Source organism: Glycine soja, chromosome 2 (genome assembly GCF_004193775.1).
Source record: "Glycine soja cultivar W05 chromosome 2, ASM419377v2, whole genome shotgun sequence".
Taxonomy (NCBI): Eukaryota; Viridiplantae; Streptophyta; class Magnoliopsida; order Fabales; family Fabaceae; genus Glycine; species Glycine soja.
Genome location: NC_041003.1, coordinates 30,942,012 through 30,963,875, shown reverse-complemented (window position 1 = coordinate 30,963,875; position 21,864 = coordinate 30,942,012). Strand labels below are relative to the sequence as shown.

General features: G+C 32.9%; 2 protein-coding genes across 2 annotated transcripts; both read right to left on the bottom strand.

The window, feature by feature from the left end:
* Positions 1 to 1,635: 1,635 nt before the first annotated feature.
* LOC114374956 (protein MAIN-LIKE 1-like) lies at positions 1,636 to 15,678 on the bottom strand. Its single transcript, XM_028332689.1, has 4 exons — positions 15,466 to 15,678; positions 14,693 to 15,352; positions 14,009 to 14,589; positions 1,636 to 1,801 (listed from the first exon to the last, which is right to left on the bottom strand). Exons 1-4 carry the CDS (start codon positions 15,676 to 15,678, stop codon positions 1,636 to 1,638), a joined length of 1,620 nt encoding a protein of 539 aa, XP_028188490.1.
* A 4,986-nt stretch (positions 15,679 to 20,664) lies between these two features.
* On the bottom strand, positions 20,665 to 21,552 carry LOC114374946. The gene has a single exon (XM_028332678.1). It carries the CDS (start codon positions 21,550 to 21,552, stop codon positions 20,665 to 20,667), a length of 888 nt encoding a protein of 295 aa, XP_028188479.1.
* Between the last annotated feature and the right edge of the window lie 312 nt (positions 21,553 to 21,864).

Here is a 21,864-nt window from a genome sequence, read left to right as displayed (position 1 = left end):
AAATAGAGCATAAAAAGTTGTGTTGCATTGAAGTCAAGAGAAATTAGATATTTTTAAGAAAAATGTTACTCTCTCAGTTCCATAATAATATTTGTGTAGAATAAATTTATTCTAAAATAATTGTGATTTTAGTTTTTCAAAATAACGTTTATTATTTTGTTTCATTTATATTCCTTATAATATTAATGATATGAGTTGAAAAACAAAAAATGAATTAATGATGATAAGATTAATTTTATAAAATTATTATTCTTTTTCATTTATTTATTAATTTTTCTTAATATATGTAAAACAACGTATGATGACAACTATAACAAGACATAAACACTAACTATATATTGTCTTTTTTATTTATCAAATTCTTTTAAATACAATATATAGTTTGCTCAAAGTTATTAAAATCATGAAAAACTATGCGTCTCACTTCTTATTCTCACTTCTTATTTAACAAGTTTTATTCTAAATTTTATTATTTTTAATAAATTTAAACTAATAGTAAAAATATGTTAAAAGATGTATTAATAACACTTCTTCATTTTAATTGAGGTGATTTAGGTTTTAATTGTGGTTTGCAACTATAATTCTTGACATAATAATAGAATTTTAGTAGGTGTTTGGTATAATTTTTTTTTTGTTTTTTTAGAATCTTAAATCGAGAATATTGATTTTTAATGTTTGATTTCTATTTTAAAAAATAATATTTTTAAGAAATAATTTTTTTCAAAAATAATTTTTTAATTAGATTTCCCTATTTAAATTTTTTTTATTGCTATAAAAATACCACATTATACTTATTAAATTATTTAATGTAATAAATAATTAAAGTAACTAGTAAAAATATCAAGCCATTCCTTGATTCCCAAAAAACTTATAAAAATATTTATAATCAACCAAACAGATAATTCTTTCCTAAGAATCATTGTTCCATGATTCATCATTTTCAAAAATATTTACGATCACTATTAGAAATAAGACTTTTTATGACGTGAAATCGATGTCGGTTGTAGGAAAACTGTCATAGAAAAAAATGCAATGATATTTTTGTAATTAAAACAAACTTTTCTATAACGATTTTTCAAAAAACCGTCATGAAAACACCTGTTCAACTTTGATTTAAAGAAAAATCAATGTGAAAATTGTCACTCAACATCGGCTTCTAAAACCATCGTTGGGCTCATAAACCATCACTACAAGAAGAAAACCTTCTTTTCCATCTCCAAACCCTCTTCTCTTCCTTTCCAAACCCACTTTTTTCCTAGAACACCCACTCCCCCTCGTGCTGCCACTAAACACCCTCTTCTCGTTTTCTCCAAAAACCCAATTTCTGACATTGTCTGTGCCACCTTGTCACACGCCGAAGAAGGTGCGCTGGACAATGAGAAGTCATGCGAGGAGTGCGCCGTGGTGGGCATATATGATGACCCTGAGGCCTCGCGCCTCTACTACCTTATCCTCTATGCGCTCCATCATTGCGGCCAAGAAGGCATCAAAATTGTCACTGTCAACAACAATGTCCTCTAATCCATCACCAACATGGGCCTCGTCTTCGAAGTCTTCAATTAATCAAAACTCGACCATCTCCCCAACAGCCTCTCCATCGGTCACGCCCGCTACTCCACCATCAGCCAATCCATGCTAAAAAATGTCTAGCCCTTTGTTGTCAGTTACTGCTTCAGCTCCGTCAGTGTGACCCACAATGACAACCTCCTTTGAATCAACCTCGAAGACAACGACTCCATCTTCAACATCACCTCCGACACTGAGGTTGTCCTCCACCTTATTGCCAACTCCAAACACAACCCTTTATTGCAGCATCGACGATGACTATGAGAAGAAAGCTTCACTATAGAAAGCCTTCACTTTCAGGTTTCGAGTTTAGATCGACTTGTTGACGCTATGGTTTATGCCAAAAGATAGGTATTTTTTTGCTTCCTTTTACTTTTGTTGCTTGAGGTTGTGCCTTTTATTATACAACCAATGGCATGACAATTATCTTTTTAATAATTCATTTTACATGTTCATTTTTTTTGTGATCTAATTCTGATTTGAATAAAGCTTGTTCTTTTAGTGTTTTATTTAAGAAAGCCTAGCTTTGTTAATTTTTGCTAGTGGTGTTGATCTATGACCCATATGGGGTGGCTTTGTTGTTTATCTCTTTCATCTTGCAATCAAGCTCCTTCCTTGTCTTCCTCGCACAAAACAACACATCACAACAGAGATGAGGAAGATGAGTCCAGAGTGTGACAAAGGAGACTAGTAATGGAAAAAATGAGAGCATATAAAGTTATTAGGCATATATAGCATATTACTTTTATTACATTGTTTCCCTTCATATTTGCAGGTGAAAATTATAAAGTGTCTTGTTGAGAATATTGTATGTATCTCAATATTTTGGCATAGGCAATATCTAGCTTCTAAGGTAAAGTTGAATTGTGATTATACATATTCTAAAAGCTTTATATAATGTTTATGGATAAAGAAAAGGTCAAGTTTGTAATGTTATACAACATCTTGTATTTAAGAAGAAATTCTCCAAGTTCCATCACCAATTTTTCTAATTGTTCTTCTTTTGTTTCTTAGTAGCTCAGTTTTAATTTCTGCTACACATCATTGATGAGCATACATGTTTGTTTGTTTTCATTTTGTATATTTGAATAACTGATAAGTGATCAACTGATCATATATTACTATTACATGGTATTGGTAGATATAAATGCTTATAGGAATATTGTTATTTATTTGAAATTGACTCTGTATAATATCATTGAGAATGTGAAATATTTGGAAGATCCACTACAAGGGAAAGAATTCAGAATCAAATTATGTATGCATAAGAGGAAAATTGGAAGTAATTTATTAACATAGACAATTTGAGTGTATTTTGCAGTGTTATTTATTATTTCAATTGACTCTTTACAATGGTAAAAATTAAAGGATAATTTGATGTTTTTGTTAGGGATGAGCGTAGCACCTGCTGAATGTGATTGGAGTATTGGACCTTAAATCTTCAATTATCAGCTCTAGTACTAGTGCCTAAGTTCATTGATGTGTTTGCTTTCTTGATTTCCCCAAAGGGTTCTAGGCATTTGACTTGTGCAATAGGTCTTATCAACTAAGAGGTGGTCCAGGAAGCTCTTTTAGGGTAAGTAATGCATAAAATAGTGTCAATTTTGAGTCTCATTCTTTAGTAATTCTTGGCTAATAGTTATCCTTGTGAAAGTTACTAGATGTTGTAAATTCTAATGTGTTGATTAACTACAACTATAATTGAACAATTGGATTTATGTAAATCACTTTTTATGGGTTACTAGGTGCTGCAAGTTTATCTTACACATGATTCTATGGATCCTATTCCTATGTGAATGAGTTGGCCTTGTTTCGATGGTTGATTATGTAGGTTGAACTAACATGGTATACTATAATACTAGTGTATCCCATATGTGCAACCAATTGATTTGTTATTAACATAATGCTTGCAATTTTTTATATATGAGAAAGTCTGGTATTTTAAAATTTATAGAGAAACATTTTCTTGTTCAAAATGGATCCTCCATATGTATGGGGTTTAGCCATTCTAAATTATATCATATCAGTCATATAGTTATATGACATAAAATCACAATCATATTGAATCACAAATTTTGTAGATTTTCTTCCTAGTCAATTTGATGGATACTATTTGAGAGGAATTTCGTAAATAGGTAGTGAAAGTTATGGCAAAGAATTGGTACTTTTGATTTTGTTGAGCTCTATTTGTTGTTTTATTTTGGACCTTCACTTACAAGCTATAAACATATTGCTTTTGGTTGAAGTTCCATTGAGCAAATTAGATTTGTGACCCAATGTTAACACTATTTAACTATTTGGGTGTGATGATTGTATTCTTTATTGCTTTCCTTGTCATGGTCTATAATTAATCTGTTAGTTTACTCTGTTGTCCAAGCTATCTCAATATGAATCCAAGATATATTATGTAACTTTTTACAGTATTCGTTTGTGATAAGAGTTACTGTGAAGTTCACACCTAGGATTGTCTTTTATAACCAGTGGAGTAAATGTTAGGCTTTTTCACACTTAGGAACACTATTTGGGTTCACCTCAAGGAGTAAATGTGTAACATCCCAATTTTTGTAATCTAGATTAAAAAGAATTGTTATTTATAAATAAATAGAGTTTTAGAAAAATGATGAGATTTTATAAATAAATAAATAAGGAGATATAATTATTAATTAAAATAATGATTTGAGAGAAAATAAAAAGGATATTTCATTTATTTGTTTGATAGAAAATAAAATAGAGTTTATTTTTATAAAATAAATAAATATAGAACAAATAATAGACTGAATACCCTTGGTATAAATAGTTATGTTAAGTCAGGTGCCTCTTTTTGGCCTCATTTTCGTTTTCCCCCTTATCCTCTCAAAACCCTTTCTTTTTTCCGTAGTCCACCAAACCTATCTCAAAAAACAACGATCTCGGACTCGTTCACCGTTGGATCGTCGTGAAATTTGAGTACCACATTCGCAATCCAATTTCTAAAATTCTCACCGTTGGAAATTTCAAAATCATATCCGAGTTTAGAGGAAAACCCTTCGCATTATAGAATTTTAATTTCCCGCAGAAACCCAAAACTGTCTCGGTAAAACTATGATCTCGGTTTCGTTAACCGTTGGATTTTCAGGAAATTTGGATATGTTGTTTGAAATTCAGTTGCGCACACTTTCACCGTTGGGATTTTTGGGATAATATTTGTGAAGGGAGAAAAAGGAATTGCATGAAGACAGTACAAATGGAGGTTTCAATCTCTTCTCCGTCTCTCTGACATTTAGGAATTCTATCGGAGCAGTCGGAGGAATAACTGAAGAAATCTCAGGAAACCGCTAGAGATGTTACTATCGCTGGCTGAAGACACGTGAGTCCGCTCAGAGGTAAGAGATGAGTTATTCACAATTGGGGGTTAGTGAGAACATGTGTAGGGATCCTTAGAGAACTAAATTTGGGTTTATTTTATGATGTTTATTGAATTATAATTTTTCTTTATGATTATGAATGCAATATTATTGTGTTCTATGTACCAATTGATGTCGTGATGAGAATTGATTGATAAACTTGAGTGCTCTTGATGTCTTTGTGTTTAACCCATGATTTTGATTAATTGATTTTGATACAATTGTGAGAAACTATTTTAGAGGCTTTACATCCCATGTTGTGATAAAATCTTATGTATAAATTTTTATGTTGAGGTTATGAAATGATGATTCAAACTGTGAGTATGTGATAAATTGAACATGTGACGGATGATGAAATACATGTGTATTGAGATGAGATGTGTGTATTGAGTTGTGAACTATGAACTGTGCAATCACACAATTGTAAGACCCTTTAAGGGTGACGAGTATTGTGATGAGATCCACTGTGGGAACTCGATGAGTTAAAATGATTTTGAAAACAATTGAGTAAATGTGTGTATTGCATAGTTCATAGATAAAGTGTATATGATTCATGAGGTGTGATAATATGTTAAATTGAGATTATACCATTGTGATTGGGATTAAGTGTATGTGATAAATTGAGTATGTATATGATTGAGATATATATGTGCCTTGAAGTGTTGTGTGCATTGAGTTGTGAACTATGAATTGTACAATCACACGATCATAAGTCCCTTCAAGGGTAACGAGTTAATGCTAAGTCCCTTTTAGGGCGACGAGTTGATGCTAAATCCCTTTAAGGGCGATGAGTTAATGATAAGACCCTTAAAGGACGACGAGTTAAAATTATTTTGAGAACAATTGAGGAGTCGTGTGTTTTGTACAGTTCATAGATAGAGTCTGTGTGCTAAAATGTTTTCTGGGTTGGACCTGAATCAAGAGGGAGAGGCCCTGACGGACTCTTCGGAGTGTAGGCCTTGGGGGTCACACGGTTTGAGTGCTCCTTTAAGCCTATGTTGATCATAGTTGTCAATAGCGGCCGTAGCGATCGCTATAGCGGTGGGGTGGAGCGGAGCGGCACCCATCCGTGACGTACACGTGTGTAGCGAGGCAGTTTTGGGGTTGCGGCTGGAGCGGTCGCTGTCGCGGCGGAGCGTGACAGAGCGACGCAGGTTGCGGAGCGGTTTTTCGCACTGCTACTTCGAAGCATGGTGGTTTTGAGTGAGTTCGGTGGTTCTGTTCTGTGTTGCTTTTTCTGCTTTGTTCTTCCTAGAGAGAGAGGGAGAGAGGGAGGGAGAGAGAGAGGGAGGGCACTGAGAGGGAGAGAGGGAGAGAGGGAGGGAGAGAGAGAGAGAGGGCACTGTGTTGCTTCTTCTGCTATGTTCTGTGTTACTAAGAAACCCTCGATCTCAGATCTCGCACCCGCGCGCTCCACCAACTCTTTATCTCCCCTTCTCTCAAAATTGTCCTACCTTAATTATCTACCATGTGTATACAGTATATTCACATTTTAATATACCATTAGGGGATTCAGCAAAACAAAACATATATACCACTAGGGCTGGCTTATGTAGAGCCAAACAATATTAATATATAATAATAATGTTAATAATTAAATAATATAGAAATAATATTAAATAAATATAATAATATCATAGTTTTATAATATTAAAAACTTATATATATATTTATATTTTTGTTTTAAAGTTTAACATTTCTAGTTAAATTATAGCTGAACAATATTAATATACAATAATAATTTTAATAATTAAATAATATAGAAATAATATGAAATAAATATAATAATATCATAATTTTATAATATTAAAAACTAATATATATATATATATATATATATATATATATATATTTGTTTTTGAACATATATATATTATTAATTATTTATATTTTTGTTTTAAAGTTTAACATATCTAGTTAAATTGTAGCCAAACAATATTAATATATAATAATAATGTTAATAATTAAATAATATAGAAATAATATTAAAAACTTATATATATATATATATATATATATATATATATATATTTTTGGTTTTAAAGTTTAACATATCTAGTTAAATTGTAGCCGAGCAATATTAATAATAATAATAATGTTGATAATTAAATAATATAGACATAATATTAAATGAATATAATAATATCATAATTTTATGATATTAAAAACTTATATATATATTTATATTTTTTTGAATATATATATATTATTAATTATTTAACATATATATAAAAAAACATTAGAATAGCGGTCATCCCGCTATCCGCTATCCCACTTTTGGGGTCGGCCGCTCTGCTCCGCTACACCGGTATTGACAACTATGATGTTGATCCCATATGGTTGGAGTATTCTCGCAAAGCACTGTGACCCTGACTGGTCTCCCTATGATATTACCTAGTGAGAGTGACTTGACTTATTATTGTGTGGTTTGTCTTGTCATGTATTCCTAGGCGCCCGACGAGGTTTTTCACTGACATGGTACCACATTGCATATAGGCTTGAGTCTTAGCATAACTGTCGCATACGCTTGCTAATTGTTTATTATGAAATTGATGTGTTATTATGTCTTGATCAGAGTGTGTGATTCCTGTGTATAGTGATTGATGATTGAAAGGTGTGATTGATGGATGAAAAGTGTGATTGATGAATGACAAAGTGATGAAATAATGTGAGATATGCTAAGTAAATTGTATTTGGCTACTATATGTTGTGTTGTTTCTCTCTAGTAGTTAGAAATGTGATAACTCACTCCCGGTTTGCTGTTTGTGTTTGGATCCTATGATGATCTTAAACTTTGTGTTCGGGGGAGCAGATGAATAGGTGGTTGACTATGAAGAACCTCATGCTAGAGGACACGGGAACACCACGCTCTGATAGGATGTGACATTAGGATATAGGTTATATATTAATTGTATGAGACTTAGATGACCTTCTTTGAGTCGAGATGACTTTATTATTTATTTGAACAAGTTTGAATATGATGTAGAAGAAAGTGAATGTGAGCCTTTTACCCGTTTGAAAAGCTTGTATTTAAAAATGTTTTAAAAATACTTTTAATTAATATTTGAATTTTTATTCCTTTATTAATATATATGTGAGGGGTAGAGGTTGTCACATTTAGTATTTTATGTGCCAGGCTAATCTTACAAGAATCTTAGTTACATTTTGATTTAATGTTAGATATGCACTTAAAATAATTTTCTTATCTCTGGTATATATTGGTTGTTGCTCCCAAAGAATTGCAAATTTACCTTAGAAGCTAGAAATTGCCTCTACCAAAATATTTTATTTAAAGTTATTAGGCTTTTATTCCTTCCTCATGCATGAAGTTGCTTTGAATTGCAATTAACTTTAGGGTTGCCTTTATCAAAATTTTCTTCTAATCCAGGGCAATGGATGATAAGCAAGCGCATTTGTTAGTTTTGAGATTTTTGTACACACATACTGCATATGTATCTTGTGACTTGAAGTGAAGTAAGGGAACTCACATGAGTTAGGAGTGTGTGATTGTATCTCTTATTGGATTGTTGTAGTTTGTTTTTGTGCAATGAAAGAAAATAACATTTTATTTTCCTGATTGATTAGATTCATTTTACTGGAAGAACATTATCATTATTATTGGTAATGTAGTTAAAGTATTGAATTTGAAAAGGACTAGAGTTTAGAATTTAATGTGTGGCTTCAATTTAGGGAAATGCCTCTTCTGACGTGGATGTGGTTGAGCATTGCGTAAACATGTTCCTAGAATTGCAAAGGAAGAAAGTTCATTGCTATGTGATTTTTAAAATATGACGAGAAAAAGAAAAAGGTTATCGTTGGAAAAATCGGATGCCCTGATGAGAACTATGATGATTTCATTGCATCCTTACCTGAAAATGATTACCAATACGTTGTCTTTGACTTTGATTTTGTCACATTTGAGAACTGCCAAAAGAGCAAAATCTTTTTTATTGCATGGTTAGTCACTTAGTTTCTTGTACAATTATAGGTATCCCTATCTCTGGGAATCAATTTTGTTCGAGTCATTCACAATGTGATAGTGATATGGCTAACATTCTTAGTGAATATATTTAACCATTTGAGGGAATATTGTATTTGGATTGTCTTAGGCTTATAGCCATATTTGTGTTTGATTCTAATATTATTTTTTAACTATAATTTTCCTTTATTATGGTTTTGGTCCCTATACTTTTAAAGTTTGGGTTTAATGCCACAACTTTATTTATTTTAAACAATTATATACTATTGGATTGGAATTATGCAAGTTTAAAACTTGGTATCATTTAGCTTCAAACATGTCAATAAAGCAAAAAAAAAAAAAAAAACCAAATAATACTTTTTAATACAATTTTTTGGAAAAACCATATTCAAATCCTCAATTTTTTAACATTTTTAAAACAAAAAAAAAACACATTTTGTGAGCATGATTCTATAATTTTGATGACTTACCAGTTTTATCATTGATTCTTTTTTTTAAATTAAAATCTCGGCATCTCTTATTATTATTATTATTATTATTATTATTATTATTATTATTATTATTATTATTATTATTATTTTAGTTATTTTCTATTATATATTTGTTTGGTTTCTCTAAATAGATTATTGCAACAGGAGATATTTATCCATTGTCATTCTATTATCTTCTTTTAGTTTCCTCTTTACAAAGATTTTGAGTAATGATTGTGCATGATAAATGTTGATGAATGATATTTTAAGAAGAGAATTTCTGCGACCCTCTTTAATTCACAACATAAAAAAATAGAAAAAGGTTATATCTGGGTTTTATATATAATTTACATATTTTAAAAACACATAAATTCAAATTATTATAAAAATATTTTTACTAAACATTAGGGTTATAAATTTTCCTCGTACACCCGTATAATTTCCTGTAAAATGTTCTTGCCGATGTAGTAGGTAACTTTTTATTTGAGCTGCATCCGAGGGGATTTGAATCCTCTACCTCCTATATTGAATTCTATACCTTCCAAATTTTTAAAAATCCTTAATTACCCTTTTCATATTATACCTTTTCATAATAAATGTTTCATATTAGTAAAAAATAGTTTTCAGAATAACTGTTTCATAATAATAAAAAATAGTTTTGCTTTCTAGAAGAGGTTTTCTATAATAGTAAAAAAATAACTTCCGGAATATGCGTTCCATAATAGTAAAAAATCATTTTCAGAATGGATGTTTCACAATAGTTAAAAATAGCCTCCATAATAGGTGTTCCATAATAATAAAAAATAGTTTCTGCCTTTCAGAATAAGTTTTCCATAATAGTAAAAAATAACTTCCAGAATAGGTGTTCCATAACAATAAAAAATAACTTCCACCTCCTGGAATAGGTGTTCCATAATAGTAAAAAATACCTTCGAGAACAGAGTAGTAAAAAAATAGCTTTCGAAATGCTTGTTCCATAACAGTATAAAATAATGGTTAAAAATAAAATAAAAAACATTTTATTTATTTTGAAAAGCCTATTTCAAAACTCAATCTATGTTCCGTAATGGTCATTTCGTAAGGCTCTATATATCTAACGAAATCCGGTCTTCAGAATAATGGTTAAAAATAATAAAAAAATCATTTTAGAATTGTCATTCCAAAAGACAAAACACCATGTTCTGGATCGCATTCTTACCTTCAATGGCGATACAGAAAGGAAGGAGGAGGGGGGAGGATGTTTTGCGGCATCGTGACTCATGAGGTGGAGGTTGTGAGGCTATTGTGAAGAAGGTGAAGTTGTGGGAGAAGAAGTTGTCGTCGTGGGAGTAGTTCGCACAAAGAGAATGGGGTTAGGGTAGGGTCGGATAGTTTGGTATTTTCAAACAAAAATGAGAGGTGCAAGATACATATATGGGAGTGTAGGATTCAAATCCCCTTATTCATCAATGAAAGTCAGATTACTAGATAATGGGCTTTGGTTGACCCATGTGGGTTAGCATCCAATCTTTACTAGGCTTATGTTGATCTCTTTAGGGAATTGTTATTTTCATTCCCACTTTTACTATTCCATCCCATTGTGCTTAAAAATAAATTATTCTAAAAATACTATTTTCACGAAAACACAATTACACTAACAAATACACAACATAATCACGTTGTCGTTATGTAAAAGGGATGCAAAAAAAAACTACACAAAGGAAACATGATTTTGTTGTGTATTTTTTTATCCCATCTTACACAATGAAAATACAATTTCGTTGATCAAATAATGACAAAAAAGTGATTCTATTGTGCATTTTGCAAAACAGATATGCGTTTATATTACATTAAATTTTACATTTTTTTAATTAACGATAGATATATAAGTTACTTTACTTAAGAAGTAATCAAATTAATTATGATATAAATTATCTTTATTTCAATTGAAATTAGATTAAACTACCTTTTTAATAGTAATTAATATCATATACATGATCTTTTTTTAATTAAAATTCAATTAATTAGATACAATTTAGCACTTATAAATTAATTGGATTAATTATTATATGAATTACCTTTATTAATAGTGATTAAATCAATTATGATAATAATTTGTATTATGATTAATTTGATTACAATAGGATAATTTGTGTCATCATTAATTCAATTTTAAAATAGTAACTTATATATTAATTGCAAAAAAGTAACTTATATACATTTACAATTTTTTTCATAATAGTTTAATAAAATAGAAATGTATTTCTGTTACATAAGATAGATTGCAAAAAAAATAAAAATACACAACAAAAATGTTTTGTTGTATACTTTATAAAGTGAAAATGTATTTTTTGCACCCCTCTTTTACAATGAAAATATGCTTCCATTATATATTTTATATAAACAAAAAATATTTCCATTAAAAGGATGTTTTGAGAATATTTTTTTTATTAAAAAAAAGAATAATTTTTTCAAAACATGTGGGGCGTGCGAATAATGAAAAGGAGGGTTAGAATAATAATTACCTCATTTTTTTAGGGCCCAATTAGTTTTCGTGAATACATTTGCAGCATTGCTATTGTCATTCCATATTTGCTATTAGCACTACCAGCCATAGCAAATTTTCCGTTTATCCTTATGCCTTTTTTCTACACCCCAAATCCTTCTCCCTTCCTTTCTCACTTCTCCCTTCCTCTTTCACAACACCCCCAATACATTTGCAGCATTGCTATTGTCATTCCAGATTTGCTATTAGCACTACCAGCCATAGCAAATTCTCCGTTTTATCCTTATGCCTTTTTTCTACACCCCAAATCCTTCTCCCTTCCTTTCTCACTTCTCCCTTCCTCTTTCACAACACCCCCAATCCTTCCTCCCTTCCTATTTCCTCTTCTCCTATTCTCTTCTCTCTGGTTAGACCCATCCAACCATAGGTTTATGTTTTTTATTTTATTGTTTATTTTCAAAATACTCAATGAAATCATGATTTTGTCGTTGTCTGAATTTTGACACAACAAAATGATTCCGTTGAGTATTTTTTTCCCATTGGAGTATTTTTTTTGTCATACTTTTTATTTTTCTTGAATGATTCTTTGTAGAGTATACTTGGATTGGAATACATTTATTGTTGGTGAAGTTACAATGTATAAGTATTATTAATTTGTTATGTTAAGATTTTGATTTTTAATTTAGGTTGTTATTGTTATTTTATTATGTTTAAAATTTTGGTATATTTTAGTGTAATAGATTTTAGTTTAAAAAATGAAGTCAGAATTTTTTCTTTTAATTCTATACATTTTTCACTTTTTTTTTCAAATTAATATTTGAATTCACGGACCAGACCGTTTATTTGTGAACTTTTGCAGGCCAATTAGTGACCTTGAAAAGAAAAACATTTTTTTCATGAATTAAACTTATTTGACTCATCTAAAACACGAGCCATGTTCCTATACCACCTTCAATCATAATGGTTTGGAAAATCATATGAAAATCCTCAGAGTGTTGCTAGGTGCACCCAATATTCTTAAAAAATGACAAAATTGTCCTTGCTTAGTTTTCCTCCTACGGATCAACTTGATCCGTAAGAGACTAACAGATCAACTTGATCCGGAAGTTACGGATCAAGTTGATCCGAAAGAGGAAAAATAATTATAATATACTTTAAAATACAACATATTTTATTTATAATATAATTAAATTTATTTTTTATTTTATTAATTATAATATATTTATAAATATTGATTTATTATAAATAATTAATTTTTTAATATATTTTTTTAGAATAAATTGGTTTAGAAGATGATATTAAAATACTTACTCAGTCCCATTATAATTATTGTTTAAGGTTATTTTATACATATTAATAAAAATCAATAAATACATAAAAGATAATATTATAAAGAATTAATCATATCATTATTAATATTATAAAGAATATAAAAATAATAATTAGTATTAGATAAAAAATGAAAATACTAACTACTTTATAATACATTTTTTTACATGATCATTAGTATAAGTGGGAAAATAGTAATTATAAGAGAATTTAAAAATATTAGTACGTTATATAAGATCTTAGATAACGAATGATATCCATTTTTTGTTTAATTTTTTTTACACCCTTTTCAACTTCTTTATTTCAATTATATTTAAATTTATATTTTAAATTATTTTTTATTAATTGGTAAACTAAGTTAACTAGACCATTTTAATAACACGCGTGTATATAGACACAAATGGAATACACAATCAATGAAAATAAATAAAACTAACATTAGTAATGAAAATAAATAAAACCAACAATACGCATGAAATGAGTTCATGTACAATATCTGTATATACAAGGAATATCAATATAAAATATGTACATAAACTACGCCTGATCAGTGCGTCGCCTGCGTCTACACCTAACGTATACTAGATGGTCCTGTGTCACACTCCTGGCCAATCTGAGGCATTCTTCGATCACCTCATGTGTCGATGACCCTAGCATGACCACCCCTAGACTCAGATGGCGCTTCAACCTCTCAGCAATGTCATCACAAACTTCCTGTTACATACAAAACAAACTAATTACACAAATTATTATGCAAATATTGAGGTAAATGACGTAAATTATTAGTATTACTTACCACTGCATGTCTGGGCTCCTCCGTAGATGTCGACGATGCTCCTGAGGGACGACTCGAGGCTGCGGGGCATGACCATGAGGCAGAGGATCTAATGCGTGGCCTGGTGTCATGAAAGGATGGGAGATGCGGAAGAACCAATTGATGTAATCACTGGAACACGCCCCTGGCACAACGCACACCTCACCTGCAGGTACGATATGATCCTCGTAGTGCATCCACCTATTGTGTATATCATCATACGAGACCCATGAATCGACAGGAGGATCAGGAATGGTCTGCGTGTAGCCAAACTGCCGCACGAACCTCTCCGATCGGTAATAAACAGCAACAGGCCCCCAGCGCAAGAGACCGGAATAGCATGATCTGACGTGGAAGTCCTGGACCTCCCGATGCTTCCCATAAGGGATCCAATAGCCATCCGGAATCCGGAGTCGGTCCAGGCGCTCCCTATACGACGGCGTGCGAATGCTCTTCACGGTCTTCTTCGTCGCAATCCACCTGCACGCACGCGGAGAAGCCTCGTCGTAGTCCTGATCAGCGGTGGACTCCGCGACCAAGGGAAAGTGCTCGTAAATCCAGCACTACAGATGTAACATTCAAATTATAAACATTAATAATGAAAGTGTAACAAAATTTAAAGTTGAACATTGTTTAGCCTGAATGAATGAAAAACATATTTGTTACCTGCAGCAGTGTGATGTAACCGCCAAGCTGTCGACTGTGGCTCATAGATGCATCGTTCAGCTGGTCGTACATATGAACCAAAGCAGCCACTCCCCAGGCGTACCTCTTTGTCATACTGAGGTCACGAAGGGCCTCCAAGTAGACAACATGGACATTGGTTGCACTCTTGTTAGCAAACAGAGTGCAACCCAGTAGGTGAAGAAGATATGCGCGACCCGCAACTGTCCAATGACCTGCCTGGCATCGGCGCTGATATATATCACGTACCCATTGCAGGCGTACGTACGGTCCGCGACACTGGACTGTCTCAGCCCTAGCAGACTCTGGAGAGACCATCAACAAGTCCACCAGCATCTGAACCGCATTGTCCACGTGCAAGGGCTCAAATGCGTGTAAGTCGCCAATAACGGGAAGATGGAGAAGAGAGGAGATGTCGTCCAATGTGATGGTGAGCTCTCCTACCGGGAGATGGAAACTAGAAGTCTCCCGGTGCCACCGCTCCACAAACGCGGACAAAAGTCCCTGATCGTTGGTGTCTACCGAACACGCGATCAGAGGACTTAGTCCTGTACCAGCAATAAGTCCCTCAATGGCAGGGGCAGGCCTGCCTAAACTGTGGGCCTTCCTCCCATAAGAGGATAGCTTCAATTCAGGACACTCCTGAATTGAAGTATAAAGGAACGCAAAATTCGTTAAAATAATCATTTAAAGGAAAACTAATTTCAATCATAAAGTATAATTTACAAGTAACTAAAAATAAATAGTATAAATACCTCTCCCGTCCATACGCTGCAAGCAACGCGATCCGCATATGCTGTCAACACAGATGGGTCGCTCGGACCACCCGGAAATCCCTGAGGCCGATCCTCAGCCGCCTCTACGCCTGCGTCCGCAGGAATGTCCTCCACAGCAGCTGGTGCCTCCATCGGGTCATCCTGAACATCTGGCGCAGGGATGACTGACTCATCGACGTGATCCGCAGTCATAGTGACTCGCTGTCTCCGTGCGGATGCAGTAGGCCGTCGATGCTACGGAGCATCATCAGAATCATCACAATCTCCTCTGCCCACACCTAAGGCATGACCTAATCCTCTAGTCCTAACCATGATCTGCAAATGAGTGACGCAAATTCAATCACCCATTTCATTCACTCAAATTTCATTGGTCTAACGCAAATTTCATTGACTGAAAGTCGCGCTTTATGCTTTTATCGGGTTAGTTTTTATTCAGTACACTATATGATTGAATGGAAATTGATTATGGATCCTAATATTATTGATATTAGATAAACAAAGCCAAAGAAAGAAGAAATCAATCTTCTTGATATTAGATGAACAAAGCCAAAGAAAGAAGAAATCAACCTTATGCTTATTCATTTGGTTCAACCTATAAAGGAAGTACATGGTCATAACTTAGTTAAAGGATACTCTATCCTTTATGAGCTATTTCTTTTCTAAGGATACTCTATCCTCTATGGTCATAACTTAGTTAAAGGAAGAAATGGAAACAACTACTCATTTGGTTCAACCTATATTGACAGTGAAGTGCATTCCTATGAGCCCCAAGCAATATTAATTGAAATATTAACTATTAAGTAGTTTACCAAGTGTTTTTATGATTCATTCTAATATCTCATGCAAGTTGTGATAAAATAATGTTTAGTGTAGCCCAAAGTCAATTCAAGGATCTCGAGGTTGTGATTAAATTTAAAGTCCCTTTTATTAATTGAGAATTTGTGTTTTGTTTCTCTACTTTTATGTTTTCAGTTTTTGAAATTTAATTGATGATTATGATAGGGTTTTGGGAATTGAATTAGTATTAACATTAGGTGATAGAATGGCTGCTTAATTGATGACCAAAATGCTTATTGCTCTAAAGTTTGATATAAAACCATTTGTATGGAATAGTTGGTTCATCATTTGTGATATTATATTATAGCCGACCATGTGGCTTAGAGTTCTAAATAACTTCAGGTTTTGGGATAGTTGGTTCATGATTCCAAATGCATTTCTTCACATACAGGCTCAGAGGTTCTAAGCAAACTACCATCATGCCAAATTCCTAGTTCTATCATGTCAAATTCCTATTTCCTAGTTTAATCCATTAATTGCAAGTATTTGCATCTATCTAAGGTATGAATTTAGGTACAAGAAGCTGCAGATTGTTATTCATTGTTGTTCTCCTCTAATTTGGATTTAGGTACAAGAAGCTGCACATTGTTATTCATTGTTGTTCTCCTCTAATTTAGGTACAAGAAGCTGCAGATTGTTATCTAAGGTATGAATTTAGGTACAAGAAGCTGTAGATTGTTACTCACAAGTATTTGCATCAATCATATTGGTCATAACTTAGTTAAAGGAAGTACATGGAAGTTGGCTTATATGGAAGCACATGGAAGTTAGCTTATAGGGATATCAATCATTAGCATACATTCATGGCAATTTGTATGAAACAGTAGATATTCATGACACTATTTATCAAATATTTAGCATACATTCAGAGGTATCAAATAATATTTGGCAATTTTTGAATTAAAATCAAATTGAGTTTTACGGATCAGGTGATTCGTAAAGTATGTTGAGTATTTTACGGATCAAGTGATCCGTAAACTACTCAACATACCTTACGGATCAAGTGATCCGTAAACATTTTCTGGATCAACTTGATCCGGAAGATGCTTACGGATTAGGTGATCTGTAAACTACTTACAAGTAGTTTACAGATCAACTTGATCCGTAAGCATCTTCCGGATCAAGTTGATCAGGAAAATGTTTACGGATCACTTGATCCGTAAAGCTCCCAGCGATTTCCGACAGCGCTTTCCGCCATCGCCGGCAACACTGGAGCAAAAAAAGGTAAGGTTCACGGTGCTGACCTCGACGGTGGACGCGCAAACCTCCTCAACGACCGTTGCTCTTCACGGAAGCTTCCTCGTAGCACCACCGCAAGCTACCTCGGCAACCTCCTCAACGAAGAAGAAGAAGAGGCACAAAGAAGACACGCAAGCAATGAAGAAGAAGGCGCAGGAAGAACCAGGAAGAAGAAGCAGGAAGAAGAAGAAGAGAGCTGATCCGAAAGAAGAAGAAGCAGAAGCGCCAACGCGGGGAGGGAGAGAGAGAGGTTTCGTTTTTTTTTTAAAATTAATGAAGGACATTATGACCTTTTCACAGTAATTACTGGGTGCACCAGCAAAACTGCTAGGTGCACCTAGCAGCACTCAAATCCTCACCTGAGTTGGACATTGACACCCCCAACTTCTAAAAATTCTAAGGCCCATAAGAGTTGAATATACCCAATCCAATTATCATGTATTTGGATTCACGAAATGTATTTTTTTCATCTCTTTGCAATGCAGTTAAATCCTTACTCTTTTTCCTTCTCTTCAACCTATGCTTACTTCGACGTGGCCATTTGTCATGATGCAAAAGCCCTTTTGGACGTGAATCATGAATATTGTATACATCTTAGCTTTTAGTGATTTTTTTATTTAATTAAAAGAATGGGTGTACCAACCTGGTTTTAGTGGAAGTCACAACATAATGAATAAAGTTTCAAATCATATTGGAAAGATATGCTTATAATTAGTGTCTAACATTTTATTTTTTTCAAACAAGATCGTCTATCTGAATAATAAAAACGGAACTCTAAAATCACTTGGTAATAAAAGTTCAGACTTATATATCATTTCATGAATTAATTAATTATCTGAAATCTGAAATTAATTATTATTGAAACACATTTAATATAACATCTATAACAAGAATAATTAGGTGGATATTGGAATGATGGAAACCTCTATTAGTTAAAGTCTCAAACCAGAATACTTCCAATAATGCGTCAAACTTGAATTTTTATATCAATATCATCATGCAAGAAATGGCACAATCACTGACTCACAGACACATTCAGATATTCTTATTTCAATGTTTTTCTTTTTCCAAAGTTGTTTCTTTCTCTTTTCCTTTCTTCTAGATTCCAGACCTGTTTAAAAAGTCTAAACTGGTAACATATATGGAATTCTTCAATTATCTTTCAAACGGTTCTCTGCATTTCCTAAAAACATGTCAACTAGTTTTTTTGAACTACGTATGATTCACGCAAGGGCATATAAGGTGAGACAAATGGCCAATATTAAAGTGCGGAAACAAATTATCTACATAAAAATAGTATATTTTCAAGACTAACCGAAAACTCAATTAAAATGAGAAGAATACAAAAATTCCAGGAACCCATTCCGAAATGGTAAAGCTAGGTCTGTTTTTTTATTTTTTATTTTTTTGTGATAATATTTAATTGGTTTTTCAACTATTCTTAGTTGATCAGCCGATTCATTTCCAAAAGGTGAGTCTCACCATTTAGCAAAAAAAAAAAAAAAACAATAAAAATAGCGCCATATCTTTATCAAATGCTTTATTATCGGTTAAAAAACGATGAAGTACAGTTAAAAATACTTTTAACTCTAGATAAGTATTTTTCTTTTAACTCAGATAAATATGTATTCTTACACGTTGTGGAATCATTGCCAATAGTAATTTGTTTTAACACTAAGGATCACCCTAAGTCAAAAATCTGAGTAAGACCCGACTTAAAGCCTGTTACCCTAAGGCGACAAAGCCGACATTACAACCCAAGGGAGTAGCTAGGGAGTAGGGACTCCAGCACAAGCAGACGCTAGTAGTAGTCTGTGTTGGTTTTGTGGTGGAAATTATAAAAAACAGAGGAGAGAAGAGAGACAATACGTATGCAGAATAAATAAAATTATTCTATTCTAATTCAAATTGTTCTCGACAGCGATACAATAAATAACAAAAGATAAATTAATTAGATAACAAGATATTAACAAAACAGAATATTAAAACTAACTTACTCCTTAAATATAGGAATCACTTATTGACTAGGTTAATACATTAAAACTGACTTACTCCTAAAATATAGGAAACCAATTTATTTACTAAATCCTATTTTAAAAACTGAAAAATAAAATATTATGCAGTTACAAAAGTATATCTTCAACACTCCTCCTTGCTTTTAGAACTGCAAACTCCAATTCTTTGCCTTAAGAGTTCAAGTTTGTTGATAGGTAGTGACTTTATAAACATGTCAGCCAGTTGATCTTTAAACTTGCAGTAAATTAAGTTCACTTCTTCACTTTGCTGCATCTTTATCAAATAATAGAACTTGATGTTGAAATATTTAGTCTTCCCATGACACACGAGATTGTTTGTAATAGCAATGACTACTTGATTGTTAACAAAAATTCCAGTTTTGTTCTTTTGAGAAAATAGAATGTTTGGCCTTGTTGTAGTGAGATACATTAGACATCCAATCAAGCTCCCATAATATCCTTCATCAATGTTATCAACACCTTGTTCCTTGTTGAACTTCTCCTTTTGATTCATTGGTGTGTTAACAGATTTGCATTCCTCCATTTGAAACTTCTTCAAATTTTCTTTTGCATATTTCCTTTTTTTCATGTTTAGCATTCTTTCAAGATGACAATGACCAAGTCTCTTGTGCCAGAGTTCCATGGGTGTGACTTGAGTGAAATAGGTTGTATGCTCCTCCTCTGCTGGATCAAATGAAAAGCTTTTACCTTTCATTTTAACCCTTAGAACTTCCTGGCCAGCAATGTCATAGATAAAGCAATGTTGATATTCAAAGGACACTTTAAATCCCTTTTTAATCAATTGACCTACACTTAGCAAGTTTTGGTCAATGTTAGGTACATAAAGAACATCTGATATTAATTTGGTACCTGAACACGTTGAAATTGCAACAGTTCCTTTTCCTTTTATTGGAATATAGCCACCATTCCCAATTCTGACCTTTGAGACATTAGTTGGCTTCAAATCCTTGAATAGAGTCTTATCATATGTCATGTGGTTCGTACAACCACTATCAATCAACCAACATTTAGAACTACTCCTCATCGAATAACATGTTGCAGCAAAAATATAATTTTCTTCCTCTGCTCAACAACTTGGGCATATTATAGCTTCGTGTCCAAGCTGATTGCACTTGTTGCACTTTGCGTCTGGCTGTTTCCAACATTTGTATGGTGGGTGACCCAATTTTCCGCAATGCTGATAAGGTGGATAATTTTTCTTTTTATCCTTGCCTTTGTTTTGATTGCTTGCATTATTTTCGCTGCTTGCTGGCTGATTTTTCTTGAAAAAAATCTTTTTACTTTCATCAACTTCATGATGTTTGGCGGGCAAAGCACCTTCGATAACACGATCTTGCCTCATCAACCTTCGCTGCTCTTGAGCTTGCAGGGCATGTAGCACTTCTGCCAATGTGATTTTCGACAGATCCTTTGTGTTCTCCAATGAAGCTATAGATGCTTCATACCTCTCCGGCACCGTTACCAAAATTTTCTCTATAATTCTCGAATCAGCAAAATCACTTCCCAACAACTTTATCTTGTTGGCAATACTCAACAATTTGTTTGAGTATTCTTTGATTGTCTCTGACTCTTGCATACTTTGAAGCTCAAATTCCCTCCTTAAATTCAGCACTTGCATGCTTCGTATTCTATCATCTCCAGCGTATTCCTCTTTCAGATAATCCCAAATTGCTTTGGGTGATTTAAGAGTCATAATTCTGATGAATATCATTTGTGAAACACCAGTAAACAAACATGACCTCGCCTTTGCCTTCTTCATCTTTCTTTCCTTGTGATTTTTAATTTGGGCCATGGTGAGATTTTCAGGCAGCGAATATATTTCATAATCCTCTTTCACAACATCCCACAAATCCAAAGACTCCATGTAGGATTGCATTTTCACTTCCCAAAGGTCATAATTCTCTCCATCAAAGATTGGAAGAGTTATGTGGGAAAAACTTGCTTCACCTTCCATGGTAGAGGTCCCGTAAGAATAAGGCTCTAATATCAATTGTTGGTTTTTTGGAGGAAATTATAAAAAACAGAGGAGAGAAGAGAGACAATACGTATGCGGAGGAAATAGAATTATTCTATTCTAATTCAAATTGTTCTCAACAGCGATACAATAAATAACAAACGATAAACTAATTAGATAACAAGATATTAACAAAACAAAACAGAATATTAAAACTAACTTGCTCCTTAAAGATAGGAACCACTTATTGACTAGGTTAATCCATTAAAACTGACTTATTCCTAAAATATAGGAAACCAACTTATTTACTAA

Bases quoted from the DNA above. Each gene is read 5' to 3' on its own strand.
- LOC114374956 (XM_028332689.1), bottom strand. From the start codon at position 15,678: ATGACTGCGGATCACGTCGATGAGTCAGTCATCCCTGCGCCAGATGTT. The intron at 14,590-14,692 runs GTAACAAATATG...TTACATCTGTAG, and splicing joins GTTACATCACACTGCTGCAG to TGCTGGATTTACGAGCACTT. The intron at 1,802-14,008 runs GTAAGTAATACT...GCTGCAATAAAG, and splicing joins AGGAGCCCAGACATGCAGTG to GGTTGTGTTTGGAGTTGGCA.
- LOC114374946 (XM_028332678.1), bottom strand. From the start codon at position 21,552: ATGGAAGGTGAAGCAAGTTTTTCCCACATAACTCTTCCAATCTTTGAT.